General features: G+C 50.8%; 6 protein-coding genes across 6 annotated transcripts; 2 read left to right on the top strand and 4 right to left on the bottom strand.

Annotated features, from left to right (window-relative positions):
• Nucleotides 1-117: 117 nt before the first annotated feature.
• On the bottom strand, nt 118-1,007 carry CTRU02_201251 (uncharacterized protein; the record flags this gene model as incomplete). The annotated part of the gene is made up of 2 exons (XM_036726281.1): nt 118-751; nt 808-1,007. The coding sequence occupies 2 exons, from the start codon at nt 1,005-1,007 to the stop codon at nt 118-120; spliced, it is 834 nt and encodes a 277-aa protein (XP_036581963.1).
• Nucleotides 1,008-2,090: 1,083 nt separating this feature from the next.
• Nucleotides 2,091-2,367, bottom strand: CTRU02_201250 (uncharacterized protein; the record flags this gene model as incomplete). Its single annotated transcript, XM_036726280.1, has 2 exons — nt 2,091-2,230; nt 2,295-2,367. The coding sequence occupies 2 exons, from the start codon at nt 2,365-2,367 to the stop codon at nt 2,091-2,093; spliced, it is 213 nt and encodes a 70-aa protein (XP_036581962.1).
• Nucleotides 2,368-4,363: 1,996 nt separating this feature from the next.
• On the bottom strand, nt 4,364-5,518 carry CTRU02_201249 (base excision DNA repair protein; the record flags this gene model as incomplete). The annotated part of the gene is made up of 1 exon (XM_036726279.1): nt 4,364-5,518. One exon carries the CDS (start codon nt 5,516-5,518, stop codon nt 4,364-4,366), a length of 1,155 nt encoding a protein of 384 aa, XP_036581961.1.
• Nucleotides 5,519-7,837: 2,319 nt separating this feature from the next.
• On the top strand, nt 7,838-9,543 carry CTRU02_201248 (maltose permease (alpha glucoside transporter); the record flags this gene model as incomplete). The annotated part of the gene is made up of 3 exons (XM_036726278.1): nt 7,838-8,067; nt 8,129-9,088; nt 9,144-9,543. 3 exons carry the CDS (start codon nt 7,838-7,840, stop codon nt 9,541-9,543), a joined length of 1,590 nt encoding a protein of 529 aa, XP_036581960.1.
• A 2,165-nt stretch (nt 9,544-11,708) lies between these two features.
• CTRU02_201247 (efflux pump antibiotic resistance) lies at nt 11,709-13,647 on the top strand (the record flags this gene model as incomplete). Its single annotated transcript, XM_036726277.1, has 4 exons — nt 11,709-11,978; nt 12,035-12,348; nt 12,400-12,835; nt 12,895-13,647. 4 exons carry the CDS (start codon nt 11,709-11,711, stop codon nt 13,645-13,647), a joined length of 1,773 nt encoding a protein of 590 aa, XP_036581959.1.
• Nucleotides 13,648-13,974: 327 nt separating this feature from the next.
• On the bottom strand, nt 13,975-14,939 carry CTRU02_201246 (MFS quinate transporter; the record flags this gene model as incomplete). The annotated part of the gene is made up of 3 exons (XM_036726276.2): nt 13,975-14,358; nt 14,566-14,875; nt 14,932-14,939. 3 exons carry the CDS (start codon nt 14,937-14,939, stop codon nt 13,975-13,977), a joined length of 702 nt encoding a protein of 233 aa, XP_036581958.2.
• Between the last annotated feature and the right edge of the window lie 279 nt (nt 14,940-15,218).

Raw genomic sequence — 15,218 nt, 5'->3', positions numbered from 1 at the left:
CCGATTTTGAAGCTGTTATAACGGGTATATATGTACTGCATGTATTAAAAACACCCATGGTGCCTCCCCATTTCTCCGAACAACAACATTACTTCTTTGTATATTAACAGTAACAACTTATTCCGAATGCTCCAAGCGAATATCGTGAGGGTACAAGCTTAGCCGTGACAAGTCGACGTTATCGCTCTCCCTGGCCCAAGCAGGCTTACCAGAACGCTTTTTGAACATCATCTGCGGGAAGGCCTGGTTGATGCAAACATCAACCTTCATACAAGTTCCACCCACACAGCAACTTTGCTTAACGCACACCTCGCCGGTTCCACAGTCGGTTGTGCTGTCGCAGGTAGACTTGCAGTCACCGGGCACAGCGCAGACATCCCTTCCTTCAGCTGTGCGGAAACACGCGCATCCCTTCTCGCCCTCGGCGGAGCACCAGGGAACTGTCGTGTCGCCACAGGTCCAAGGCTTGTTGCAAGAGAGAGCACGAAGATCAGCGTCGACTAACAAGGTGGGTGTGGCGGGCGGCGTATGGAAAATGGTGGAGGTGATGGTCGGCGTCGGGGCTGTGATCGTTAAGGGACTAGCACCAAAACAGTAGCAAGCGCTGCTGAATGCGGCAGCATCAGGACAGGCGGTTGCGTAGGCTGGGATAGCCTTTGTAGGGGCAGGCGTCTCGATATCGCGTTGTTGAATTGTTTGGGTGTTGCTTTCCACAGCCGGTTCTGCCCCTGTCTCGGTCACATAAACGGTACTAGTGGTGCTGATTTAATGCTTGATTCAATACAATGATACGGCGAGAAGACTTACGAGGCAACAGGAGTATGTGTGACGGCCAAATATGAGCTGCACTCGGCCATGCGAATACTCATGGTGGCAGTTCCATAACGGTTTGCTCTAACGGCGCGAAGGCAGTTATCCGCGTTGCATCCGTTTGCTCGTCCCTCCACGTGGTCGACCACCGCGGCGGAGGCAGCAGCAGCAATTGGAACGAGGGCCAGTAATCTCATTTTGATTCCAAACAGATTAAATGTTGATAACTTAAATAAAATAATGAAAGATTAAAAAGAAATCTTTTGGGGTGATGGGAATTGGAGGAGGTAGAGATGAGATTGCTTGGTGGTTGCATTCATAAGGATTCGGGCAGGATGTCGTGACAGATATATCATACGTCCATCAGTCGCACTTCAAATCACATCACTTTGTGTTTTTCTAACGAACGGATCATGGTAGTCTAGAAGTTGAACGGCGCCTTGGCAACCGCGAGCAAGCCCAGTTGCTGCACCACGCGGGCCTAGGACATATCGTCATAGGAGCTTTGCATCGTAGCCTCACGGATGCTCGAGGACGAGAATCCCACTTCGTGAGGTATCCGAGGCCTTCTAAGTGTTGCTAGAAGCTATGCGAACGACTCCGGAGCTAAGATCAGAGGGTTCTTAGTATCAAGTCGGCAAGGGTTGCTGTAGCCGATCCTCGTATTGGGCGAGTGAATACCGTCCTGAATTGCCCTCCCTTGTGGTAGTAGCGCGGTTCTTTGATGTGGCGGCACTGCCCGAAGCCTCCCGCTAACGAACGATTTCCTTGTTTGGGCGGCGGCTTGGGGTTTTGGTGGTCGTGCGCCTGTGCTTAGGAGTCTGTGAGCGGACAAGCTCACTTTAACGCGGGACTGATTGTTTCCTAGCAACGGCTTCTTTAATCCGTCGGTTTAAGCCTGATGGACCAGCGCTCAGACTGATGGAAGTCAACTATCACTCACGAAGTTGGTCAAAAACATGGGAAACGTAGCTGACACTGACTCTTATAACCGCAATTCAATATTCAGCATGAATCATTATGTGGCTAAATCTTCGAGGTAGCAGTTACATCACCAAGTACCTAGGTCAGTTTCAAAAGGCCACCCAGCTGTGAGTCTCTTTTGGCTCTTTAGGAGATCCAGGTAGAGTCGTGAGTGCATACGTATGCGAAGGACAGCAGGATTTAACCCGTTTATCTTAGATATAGGCCACTTAACGACATTGATTCAGACTATTTGAAGTCTACAGCTGTTGTCTGTGGCTATTTTTGCACCGCTTCCACCCCTAAGATGCATTCGTTCACTGACTAGGATCGTCGCAGCCCCCGAGCTGGAAGTTGATGAAGTCAAGAGGACAGCCGGAATCTACAGAGTCTTTACAAGCCTGGCTCTGACACTTTTCGTTCTTGAATTTCTCTCGCGCATTGTTTCGTTGCTTCTCAATGTCAGCAATTTTGCCCTTCAACCCAAAGCGGAAACAATCATGGCGGGGTTCCAAAGGTACTTACAGGAATGGCGACAACTAATTGACTCATGGCAATTACGGAGACAAAGATGGACAAAGCGGAGAACTGCATTTTGATTTGACTGAAGGAAGAATAAAAGGTTGAGCGAATATATCGTTGGCCGGCAACAGTAGAATAGAATTGAAGAGCAGATGGAGAGAAGAATGTTAGGCGACAACTACTGCAATCATCAGAAACTTATATACTCGTATGCGCGTCCAAGAAAAAATGTGTAGAGACTTGAAGCGCTAGGGAATCAAAAAGGTGGTAGTCGCTTGTTGGTGAGAGCATTAGCTGAGTCGTGAAACGTTTCAGCTGTTTCCAGTGTCGAGGAGTATGATCGACATTAGTAGGCATCAAATGATGTTCAACGTTATTACAATGCTTAATTGCTATAGTAAGACAGCTATGTTATAGCAGATGCAAATTCTAAGCTCTGCACGGCTTTGGAGTCGGGGTTCGAGATCCTGAGTTATACAAAGTCATTTCTTTATGAGGTATCATCAGTGGCTTCATTCAAGTCATTTACGACTGGTGCCGACTCACACAACTGAACTCACTCGGTGTTTTTGTTTGGGCATTTCGCGGCATCAAGTATGAGGAAATTGTGCCTACCTATTAAGATCTCTTCAATGACAGCTGATAGTTGGGATGATGGCTGCCAAACGTAAAACTGGACAACTCTTCAGCTATGAGTGGATACCATAATTGGAGCAAGACCGCACCAAACCATCGGTATTCCATCAACACCTCGATTTCTGGCTTCTTAGAGGTTGCCTAAACCCTGGCTTGACGACGGTCCGCTGCCTTAATCCGCGTAAAGAAGCCTTTGGATCTTCCATAAAACCCCAGCTGATGAAATAGGAGTCTTCGGTGTTACCGGTCGATCAAGTTTCAGCGTACCGACAGCAAACTAGCTCAGTTGCTACCATCAATTGAACCAAGGTCAACCCTGCTTCAGGCTTGCCGTTACTGGCGTCATGAGCGCATTAAAAGCGTCAGTGCTCCTTATATCCATGTATTATATGATCTTCAGATTCGCTAGCTGATTTATGCCATCGTTACAAACAGTATTCTGCGACAATGATTACTTGATCACTCATTAGGTGCATCTTTCCAACCAATTTGCATACAGCGCGGTTGCTATCGATGTTTACATCATCTGCTCCTCGTTTTGAGAATGGGGCTTACTCTAGGTAGATAGGGAGAAGCCTCCGCATACTGTCAACCAGAACGCCCTGCAAAAGTTCCTCTCGGGTTGCACCAACACTCTTCCTTTTCGAGACACTAAACCTCGTAAATCGATTTCGCATCCATGGACCCCCAAATACGAGAGTCGTGGTGCCAAGTCGCCCAGTTCAACCTGTGCACGACTACAGAAACGCGACAGCTCGGCGAGGGTATCCCCTAGCTAACCTAGCCCGCTTCGAAGCGCCGAGGGACGAACGTACTACTCGGTAGTCTTGACTGATGTGAACTGCTAAAGCGACGAAAAATGTCGACGGTGAGCCGTTGTGGCTTGATTTAGCTCCTTTGGTCGAATCTAAAAACCTTATCTCTAGCGTTGCTCGTCCGAGCGGTTGGCCGTGGGAGAGCAGACTGATCGGGCTTTATAACATTTCCGAATTCCCGCGGAGAAGCTGAACTTGGCTAATGATCATAGGCATGAGGAGTGCGGACGCTATTTATATCGGTATGGGTATCATTTAGGCGGGACAGGATATATCAAGATCTGAATATGTAAACAAACCGTTCTTCAGTACACAAGAGAATTCACCGAGTTTGTAGATGAAGAAAAGCTAACCTCTGGTTAAGTCTGGTTAAGAGGAAAAGAATACCAGTAATTAACCCAGAAGATACAATAGCTCGAGTCAAACGTTATTATAATGTGTGGAATGATAATGACAAACAGTAAGGCCGCATTATGTTGCATTATATTCGATAGTATCTATAAGAGTCCGAAAACAAGAACATTTGGCTCAACATCGGCTACGAAAGGAGGACCAATCACAATAATATAGACTGGGAACGCCAAATACAGGCAAATGCATCTTACAAAATTCTGACGCTACTCGTCGAGTTTGGATGGCTTGCCTTCCCCATTCTTGATTTTCTCTTGTCGAAATGCCTTTCTTAACTCACATTTCCCGGTGTTTTTGCCACCTGCTTTACATTCACTGCAAACTTTGCCGTGCTTGACGAGAAGTATATGCAGGCCGTACTTGTCCTCGTCTGGTATCCTTACGTCTAAATGGGCATGTGTTTCGTCACGAGAGGCGCTCTTTGGGCGCCAGCCTAAGAGGCCTGTGATTCTCCACACGTGGGTGTCTACGGCAAAAGACTCTCTCTGAAGACAAAAGAGAAGCACGCAGCTGGCGGTCTTGGGGCCGACGCCCTGGAAGCTGATAAGCTCCTGCATGGCTTCCTCGTTGGTGGCGTTGAATAAGTGATCCAACGAGTAGGACCCGTACTTCTCCTTCACCTGGTTGAGGATGCCGATGATGACCTTGCTTTTTACGGCGCTCAGCCCACCACACTTGATGGCTTCCTGCAGTTTGGGAATGCCGCCTTCGACGATCTTCTCCCACTCATCGCTGCCGCCATACACAGCATCCATGCTTCGCTTGGCGCGAGTGGAGTTGGTGTCACTGGTGTTCTGGCTGAGGATGGTCCGTACTAGGGCATCAAGGACGGAAGGTGAGTCCCCGCAGCCGGCACGGGTTGTGGAGGCCTTGACCTCAGTGGGACGCTCCCTTTTGCCGTGCAGGTCTGCCAGGATGCGGTGGGCGAGCCGGCACTCATCTGGAGTTGGATGGAGAAAGTCGGGAAAGGGAGATTTGTCGGCATATTGGGTGTAGGCTTTGAGCTTCTTGGACTGCAAGCCGTTGGGAGACTTTGAAATCTTCGGCTCTTTCTCGGGGCTCTCAACCTTTGTGCTCTCCTTCTTGAGGGGTGTTGTCAGAGGTACGTCGGAGAGAGCCGACGCAGCCGCATCCTCGCCATCTTCTTCTGTCTTCACCTTTTTGGAAGGGGTCCCAGTTGCGGCCTTGGCTGGTGCGCGTTTCCTCTTTTCGGGATTCGAAGGCTTTACGTCCTTAACCAAATCTTTAGATGCGACCTTGCTGGTACGGGTCGGCTTGACATGGTTGACAACAGACTCGGGACTTCCGAGCGGCTTTGCAGATGCTGCCAGGCGAGCGCTGGATCGTGTTGCTCTTGTCATGGTGAATCTTGCGAATAACATATACAGATGTAAAGACAACGTGAATGAAATAAAGATGGACTTCTCAAAGCGGTGTTGAAAGCGAATGCGATGTTGATTTTCAAGTCTCAGGGGGCAAACAATCCAGGATCTCCCAAATGAAGCAAAAAAAAAAGTGTATCGTCAATTAGGTACCCAGAGAAGTAGCAGTCACAGTGGTGATGTCAACGAGTCAGACCCACCGTGTTGTATCCACTGACGCCTTCCTCCTCTAACAACCGAAATCCGAAATGGTCCGTGCCCCTCGCCTCGCACAGGCCAGATGCTGTTTTGTGCTGTTTCTTGAAGGAAAAAGGAAGGAAAGAATGACAGAAACGCCTCCTTCCATGGTAGGTGGTGGGTGGGGTTTGGGCGGGAAGGAACACGGGGGGCAACGGGGAGGTGCGTCGCGACCCCTTTCTTCCTTTTAGCAATATGAGTGATCATCTCAGGGTAAGTTCAATCGGGCCTGCTATGTGTACTTGCCTATTCTTGTAATTCTCGTAAGGGATGGGGGGGAGGAAAGAAAAGAAGAGATAAAAAAAAAAAAAAAGAGTTGATCGACTCTCCTGTTTCCTACATCAACACAGTTCTCCTCTCCTTCAATCTGCTCACAAATTAATTCTTGCTTTTTCTTCTTCACTTGGCCAGCAACGTCGGTCTTGGCACATCGCTTCTCTCTACCAATTTCATCCAACAAATGACATCCGCCACCATTATGTACCTCAGCTGCTTGCTAGCAAGCCCTGCTTTCAGCCACTCACGAACAAAAAAACAAAAAAGGTGAATCATTCTCCTTTCCCCCCTTGGTAACCCATCTCGAACCGGGATCCGGGAGAAGAATGCTACTTTATCGCCGCCAGCAACAAATCCGCAAAATCTTCCGCCACCATTCATTACCAGGTAACTTTCGCACTCCACGTTTGCCAGCATCGCATCGCGCGCGCTGTTCACGCCGCAACCCGTTCCCCGCATCTCTGCGTACCGCACCATGGCCACGTGCATATTGCCCCATTGAAATGGATGCCGGTCGACTTACTGCGTCGGCCGTAAGGCAGGACAGCGGGTGTTACAGGGATCTTGAAGGGACCGATTCCTTACTAGACAGGGCAAGATATGCAACTTCACCTGCGGCTAGAGACGAACAGCGCCTATTTTGCTTGGTCAAGTTATATCGACAGAGTCGCAGCGATTTGATAATGAAGAGGAGGGCGCGCAAAAAGAGCTCAATCACTCCGGGCCCTACCTAGTAGTAGCATTGCCAAGTCTTGTTGCGAGAGTACAGAGTAGCACTCAATGGAACTGCTGGCCATTTGCTCGATACAACATGGAGGGGGGCTATCCGTCGCACTAGCACTGGTACATTGCAATAAGTAAGGTCTTCCCGAGACCAACAACTATTCAAGCCGGATATCTAAGCCTGCCTAAGGTAAAGAAAGAGAGAGAGAGAGAGAGAGAGAGAGACAGGCAGAGAAGGGTGCTGATTCACCGCTGGTATTACAGATTCAGGACCCTGGGATTGCTACTCTCTCCCGCCGTGTCTAACCAGGAGACATAAATCCCTACAAGCCACAAAAGTAAGCTTGGACGAAGTGGTTGTCTTGGCGTGAAGCTTCTCTGCTAGGATTCATATCGGGAACCTTGTTGGAGCATTTACCAAGCACAAATATGTGTTTCTTGAATCCAACGTTGACATGCAACTTGGTCCGCCTGTCTCTTGCCTCGAAATCTTCGCACATTTTGCCGTCATCCAGGGAACTCTTTCGGACTCTGCTGCAGTGGTATTCTATTTTCAAACGGTCGCCTCTGCATGTCGCAGGCGAGAGCTATAGCCTTTCTTTCGGCCGACATCCTGGGTAGTAACCCGTCTAAAGCTGAGTCAGTCTGCAATGATTGGACTGTCATCAGGGGCCATGAGGGGACTTGGCCAGCCACAAACTCACATTCACAAATACGTGCGCTTGGCGTCGATGCAGTGCAACCCCCCAAATTGTCCAAATTGTCTTGGGCTATATGGATTCCATCAAGGACCATCGCCAAGGTCTGGAAGCGGTTTAGTACGTCCAGCCAGGAGGTACTGAACCAGATTTTTTTCTGCCGCCAACCGCATGCCATTCTCTCGAGTCAAAATGCTGTCGCTCCCTCGCCGTTTTGGGCACGTTCTTCTTCAATCCGACACACCATACCCCCTCATCATCGGCTGCCTTGAGCCCAAGGAAAACGCGATCCCCGGCCCTTGAAGACCATTCGATTGACACCAAACGTTCATCTGACGATTCTTCTTCGCCCAAGAGATATGTCATGGCGGACCAAAGCAGCATGGGCGACAAGTCTGTGAGTCTTGGCGCGGTGAACAGCATTACTAGCACTGCCGAGCTGGACACGAACCAATATGGCCACCTCACGCTGTGGCAATCCATCAAAAAGTGGCGTCGCGTCGTTCTTTACTGTATTGGCATGACTTCCGCCATCTTGCTATACGGCTACGACTATGTCATTGTCGGTACCGTGTCGGCCATGCCTAGTTTTCAGTATGACTTCTTGCATCATGAGTGCCGCTGTAGAAGTATTAGGCTAACCAAAGCTATCAAGGCGAGATTTCGGCCAGAAGCTTAATGACAAGTGGATTCTACCATCTCTCTGGCTCGGTCTCTGGAACTTTGTTAGTCCTGGATGCTCCATGGTTGGGGCCCTGGTTGGAGGCATATTCCAGGACCGCTTCGGTCGCCGTGCCTCACTTGCTGTTGGCTCCTTCTTGTCAGCTGTGGGCGTCGCTGTTTGCTTCATTTCTAACCTGTCTCCCGATATCAACGAACGTCGCGGTATTTTCCTTGCTGGCAAGGGCTTTCAGGGAGGAGCTATTGGCATGGTCATGGCAACTAGCCAAACATACATGTCAGAGATCCTTCCACCAAATTTGAGAGGACCACTGCTTGCATTTTTCCCCATCTTCACCCTTTTGGGCCAACTCATTGGGGCCGCTGTTATTTTCGCCTGTCTCAATCTGACGAATGGATACACCATCTGCTTCGCATCACAGTGGCCCTTCTCAGCCATTCCTCTGCTGATGGCCTTCATCATACCCGAGAGCCCGACTTATCTCATCCGCAGAAATCAGGACGACAAAGCCTACAAGGCGCAGAAGAGATTGGCTGCCCCGGGAGTGGAGCCAGAGACGACGCTCGATATCATCCGGCAGAATATTGAGCATGAACGCCGGCAGACTAACGCGACATACATCGACTCCTTCCGTGGGGTGAACCTTCGGCGCACATTGATTGTTATGTTTGCGAATTCCCTGCCCAACTTTTTCGGCTTAACTCTGCTCTCAAAGTCCAGTTACTTTGTGCAAGTAGTTGGCATGAAGGCCAATCTAAGCGTGATCGTACTCATCTTGGGACTTGTCTGCGGTTTGATTGCCAATATCGCAAGTGTTTGGATCCTCTCCAAGATAGGTCGCAGAAAACTTATCACCAGCACTCTGGCAGTCTTGACCGTGATATGGACCGCCATGGGCATTGCCGGGTGCTTTTCGGGCCCTGTGACCGTTTGGTAAGCCCTCCCGAGCTTAAATTTGTTAGATACGGACGCTCACTTGTCTTCTTAGGTATACTGCCATGTCACTGATAGCCGTTGTTATCGTGGCAGGTCTGGGTGTCTGGCCTGCCTCGCACGTCGTCGGTGCCGAAACCTCAGCACTACACTTGCGTTCCAAAGCCCAAGGTATTGGCTGGTTCACGGCCGGTGCAAACAATTCCATCTTCGGGTTTGTACTGCCATACATTTTCAACCCCGATAAAGGCAACCTTAAAGCCAAGACCGGTTTCGTGTACGCGGGACTCTGTGCTCTCGGACTTGTCGTTTCTTTTCTTTGTATCCCTGAAATGAAGGGACGAACGCCAGCAGAGATCGATCGCATGTTTGAGTCAAAGCTTCCGGCACGGAAATTCCGCCACTGGGTCAACTCGGCAGCAGATGCCGAACAGAAGAGTGTGTCGAGAGTATAGAATGCCTTCATGTACAATCTTTACAAAGCGGTTCCGTCAATCAAGCATGCAAAGCCCAAAGTTTTGGGCGGAAAATCGGAAGCAGACTGCGCCTCAAGCGCGGTCGTTGATACTTACCTCAATGTGCACTGAAACCTACATGCGTGCACTGTCACGGATGTAGGCTTCGTCTGAAGATGTATTCGCCAAGTTTCTGTGACCGTTGCGCATTGATCATCAAACAAGTTTTCATCCGTGAACTCGGATTCCCATTCGACAGATTCTTTATGTTCCGTTGGTGCTGCCATCGTCGCCAGGCTTCAAGTTCTGAAGTCGATCAATTAACGCATCCGCAGCAAGGCTGGCAACGATCCTTCAATTTCCATGCTCCCAAATTTACAAAGAAACCCTTCCGCACAACGCTACAGGATCCTGCAGCCTTATTACATATCGATCATTGCCTCTTACGCCACCGAGTCTGCACTGGAGCCTTCGCTGGAGTCCGCGCGCCCGAAGATTGGATCAACGTCGTACGTGTCGCCATGATATTCCAAGTCATGTCGGCCTGCGGGCACGCCAGCTCTCCGTCTGTGACAGCAGATGTATGCAGGATCCCCTTGCTCGAACAGTCAGTGGCTGTGTATTGTTTCCAACAGCTATGACGTGAGATTCCATTATCGGGTGTCGCCTGTCAGCTTGACATGTACGTTTGGCCTAAAACGGTTGACTCTCATATCTGAATACCAAAAACAATTGGGCGACAGTATGGGTGTAGATGCTGACACGCCCACTCATTGGGTGCCGGCCCAAAGCTATCGTCGCGACAGCACCTCTCGCGAGAGAACCATTGGGTTCCAATGTCCAACTTTAGAAATCCTACAGGCTTCCCTAACAAGCTTTCTAGCTTTCAATTACGGCTCTTCGTACCTGTGAGTTCGGCCAGCTGTGACCCGAGTCTCTGGGCCAGAGCACAATCAACCTGCCATCGGACCTCGTTCGCCAGCGACCTGTCTCCCAACTGGGTTTGTCCCAAGACTGTGTGTTCGAGATCCCTGCCCGATCGTCTGATATCATGAAGGAGACAGAAGAGCGATCCAGCTTCGGTATTTCAACGAGCTCAAAGTAAACTTTGAGACTTGCCGCCACTCAACCTGCACAACTGAGGCACGCACAGGTCCCGTGGGCCGGGTTCGGGTACGATGCTACATACCCGGATTAGTCCCCCATAAGGTCGGAAGCGAGCGGCTACGACCTCTTGGTACACTGAGCCAAGAAGCTCATCAGGCTGCCTAACACGAGCCTGGTTAGACACATCCAAGTCAGCACTGAGCCTCATGATAACCATGTCTGTGTCAGCCCGTCAGCATTCAAAGTGCCAGCCAAGGGGGGTATGGCGCGTTTATGAGTGGTGCGCAAATTTCTTCAACGGTCCTTGTTTTCAACATCATCGGCTTAATTCTAACAACCTTACACAACTCCACCAACAGCCTACTTCGTGCGCGGCCATCCCGAAGAAAAGTATTCTATACCCGAGGTCCCGCTCTCTAGAGACTTCAATGTATACAGGAAATGAATACAATGAAGAAAGTAAAGGCTGAGAATGGATGCGCACCCATTGCGATAACATCCAAAACGAGTTTCGGCCCTGTTCTTCGCATGTGGCGTGTGTGGGAGCCACCACTCGCACTGATCTTCACGGCGATCGCCAATGAAACAGGCGAGAAACTGCACAGGAAGCCAGCGAAGCACATGTCGGGCCGCATACAAACGAGCGACCCCTCCAGAAAGGGATGTGGGTGGATGTCAGTTCGCCTCTCGCCTAATTGCTCAGGTATTTTTCTCCCTCATTCCTTTGGGACCGAACTATGATACCCTATGAGGCTCAAGATTGCTGCAGCCTGCATGAGAGATGTAAGCCATTATGTACCTCAGCTACCTTACGCTAGTCTCCTCCACTTTGTCACAGACGACAGCGCACGGCGATTCCAGACTGAAAGCTGTATTGCCGTGTCTGGCCCCCATGGGAAGCATGTGTGTGTCTGTATAGAGATACTAAAAGAAGGGGGTGGACACCTTGCAGCGTCTCTCCCCTCCGTTCCGGCTCGGTTTTCTCTTTCTTGTTCAACGCTCTCCAGTCATTTTTCTTTCAAGTTGTATAGGACAGTTTCTCGATAGCAACTGTCAAGATGGAGTACAGAGAGCACAGGGACCACCACGACAGCGTCGTGTCGTCGTCGACCTTCATTTCGACGTCGTATGACCCAGCGGCCTACTCTGCCATCAAGGAGCCGAAAGAACTTGACCAGCGCGGTGCCTCGGATCCTATGCTGGTTGACGAATCTATCAGCATCCCAGCATGGAAGGCCTCGAAGCACCAGATGGTCATCATCATCACGTTGTCGATCATGTCCTTTGTTATTGCCTTGGACGCTAATGTCATTGTTACATCCCTGACTGTATGTTGTCGTTGGTTTACTGCGTCACGGTTGTTGATGTTAACTGGATGAACTAGGCCATCGTGCAAGATATCGGCGGATCATCGACGCAAGCCTTCTGGATCGGCACATCGTATCTCATCTCCTGCGCGGTCGCCATGCCCTTCCTCGCGTCTGTCAGCGACATCTTCGGCCGACCGATCATTCTTATCGGCAGTGTCATGGCTTTCACAGTCGGAACAATCTTGTGTTGCGTATCAAGCAGTATCGCATTGATGATTGTAGGTCGTGTTATCCAGGGACTCGGTGCTGGCGGCATGTACGTTCTCAGCCTGGTCATCTTCACCGACATTGTACCTCTGCGCCATCGTCCTAAGCTCTGGGGTATCATGTAAGTTCCCTATTTTGAATAGCACAACATACACGCTGACAGTGTTTCTAGCCAAATGGCTTGGGCCATTGGTTCCCTTGTCGGACCCATCATCGGCGGTGCGATCGCTGAGCACACGACTTGGAGATGGATCTTTTACATCAACTTCCCCATTTGTGGCTATTCCCTCGTTTCCATCCCCGTTTTGCTGACACTCAAGCCACCCACGGCGACGTTTGGCGAGAAGCTGAAGCGCGTCGACTGGCTTGGCGGCTTCCTCTTCATCGCCTCCTTGGTTACCTTCCTCGTCGGCATCTCTTGGGGCGGCAACGATTTTCCCTGGAAGAGCGCACAGACTCTGGTGCCCGTGTTCATTGGCGCTGCGGGTGTGGCAGTGGCGCTGTTCTACGAGAACAAGGTCGCCAAGCTGCCATTCCTCAAGAGGATGCTTTTCACGGATGTCAGTGCCGTCACGGTCTACATCCTAGGTCTTCTGCAGGGTTTCATTGTAAGTCAAACTCGCGCACTGTACACGTAGATCACCCCACTGACATGATGCGTTCTCAGCTTTACGGTCAACTTTATTACATCCCGTTCTACTTCCTGTCCGTCACCCAGTACAGCCCCACGATGGCCGGCGTAGCCATGCTGCCCGTCACCCTTCTCCTTGTGCCAGGCTCCATCATCTCCGGCATCCTCGTTTCCCGCTTCAACGCCTACCGCTGGTCCATCTGGATCGGCTGGGCTCTCATGGCTCTCGCCTCTGGCCTCTTGATTTTCTGGGATGTCGACACGCCGGTTCCGGTGCGCGTCGTCACCCTGGCTATCGGCGGTGTCGGCCACGGCTTCGTCCTTAATGCCCAGACATTCATCACTGGTGCCATCGTCGACCCCCAGGACTCGAGCCACGCGGCAAGCATGTACCTGTTCCTCCGCATGCTGGGCTGTGCCATCGGTGTCAACGTGGGCTCCACCACGTTCCAGAACGTCATGGCGCTGAAGCTCGAGCGCAAGGGTATCGCCAGGGATATTGCGCTCCGCGCCGAAGAGTACCTCGCCGTCGTCAAGACGCTTCCCGAAGGCACCTTCAAGGAAGCCGTTCTCGAGTCGTACGCGTTTGGCTTTAAGGGTGTGCACGGTGTCTACGTCTCGCTGGCTGTCATCGCCTTCTTCGCGAGCTTCTTGATCCGTCACTATGACCTCAACAAGATGCATGAGACCAAGCACACGCTGCATCAGAACCGCGTTTCGCGGCTTTTTGACAGTCGCCAGAACCTGAGAAGGAGCGAGCAGATTCCTACCTCTGATGAGAGCTCTTAGAGGTACGGTACGTGCATGCGTCAGTATGAGTTTGCTACAACTGTCTATTGAGGCACAAGGGAAGTTGGAATAGAGCGGATACATGACAAACCACAATACCTTGGGCAGGGAAGCACGGAGTTCGCGGTATGGATAGACAACATGGGAGGACATGATGACGTTTTGGATTGTTGGTTGCTTTTTTATTCACTGGCTTGTGATGCATCATTCTTTTAAAGAGGACACTTTATGGCGTCGACTAGGGTAAAGTAGCGCAGAAATTAAGAAAAAGAGAAAACAGAGATGATTCCGCCAGTTTTGCTCGCCCTTCCGTATACGTTGTTTTATTTACATGCTCCTCCGGTCATCGTCGACATTCTTGCCTTCTTCACCAAGTCCTTCGGTGACGACCGAGTTCGCCCTGTACTCTTTGTAGTTTCTCATCTTCTGCCTCGCCAGGCCCGGCGTCTCGAACAGAACGTCCATATCCTCCAGCGGCACGCCCCTCGTCTCCGGGACAAACAGGTACACGTACACCCCGCCTAGGACCGTCATGGACCCGAAGAAGAGGAACGTGCCGTAGGTGATGGTTCGGAACATGTACGTGACTGCGTATGACACGTAGAACTCGCCAAGCCAGTGCGAACAGGTCGTCAAGACGAGGCAGAAGGACCGGATGCGCGTCGGGAAGATTTCTGAGGCGATGATCCAGGGCAGGTTCCAACCGATTGCCTGGTGCGGTGTGTGTCAGCCAAGTCAAAGCTCATGACCGTCAAAGTGGACTGTTTTTTGGCGCGTCGGAAGGGGATCATATTTGGACCATGACGTGTGATTGCATGAAGACTACAGCGTGGGTGCCAAACGGGCAAACATGCATAAAGAATAGCGTGTGGATGTGTTGCGAAAGAGATTTTAGAGGTTATGAAAGTTTGGACTTACGTAGCCTGCGCCGAATATGTAAATGAACGCCGCTGCCGAGTTGCTCCCCGCGTTGGGAGGCAGCGAGGTGTTGAAGGAGTTTGTGATGCCGGAGAAGGCGGCGACGTAGTACATTGAAAAGGCGCACATTATGGAGCCTACGAAGAGGAGGGCCCGGCGGCCGAAGCGGTCGACGAGGTAGAGGAACGTTACTGTCGCCGCGACTCCTTTTACGATGCCGTAGATGCCTGTTGAGAGCAGCTTTGCTTCCTTTTTGGTGATTGAGTTAGCGTGTGAAATATGACTTTCATCATGTCGTTTCGGAAATCCCCTGATGGAATTACAGGAGTCGGTTTATAGACATGAAAAGAAAAGTTGTCAACTCACAGCACCATGGAATCCCAGCACTCCAAAGAACGTCACGGCAAAGTTGTTCATCGCGTTGATGCCAGTGCTGTTTTGAAAAATCATCAGCAGACAACCGTGGAGCACCCGTGGCATCATCCGTTTGCTGAAGGTTTCCGAGATCACAGCCCGGAGCCCCGAGGCTGACGAGATTGATACTTCGTGTTCGGCTTGACGCTCGTAGCCGGCCAACTCGGCAGCGACGTACGGATGAGTGACCGGCAGGCGACGAAGACGGACCAGGGCGGCGCTGGCGTCTTCGCGGCGGT

This window comes from Colletotrichum truncatum (assembly GCF_014235925.2).
Source record: "Colletotrichum truncatum strain CMES1059 chromosome Unknown Contig_0001, whole genome shotgun sequence".
NCBI lineage: Eukaryota > Fungi > Ascomycota > Sordariomycetes > Glomerellales > Glomerellaceae > Colletotrichum > Colletotrichum truncatum.
This window is presented reverse-complemented; position numbering and strand designations above follow the sequence as displayed.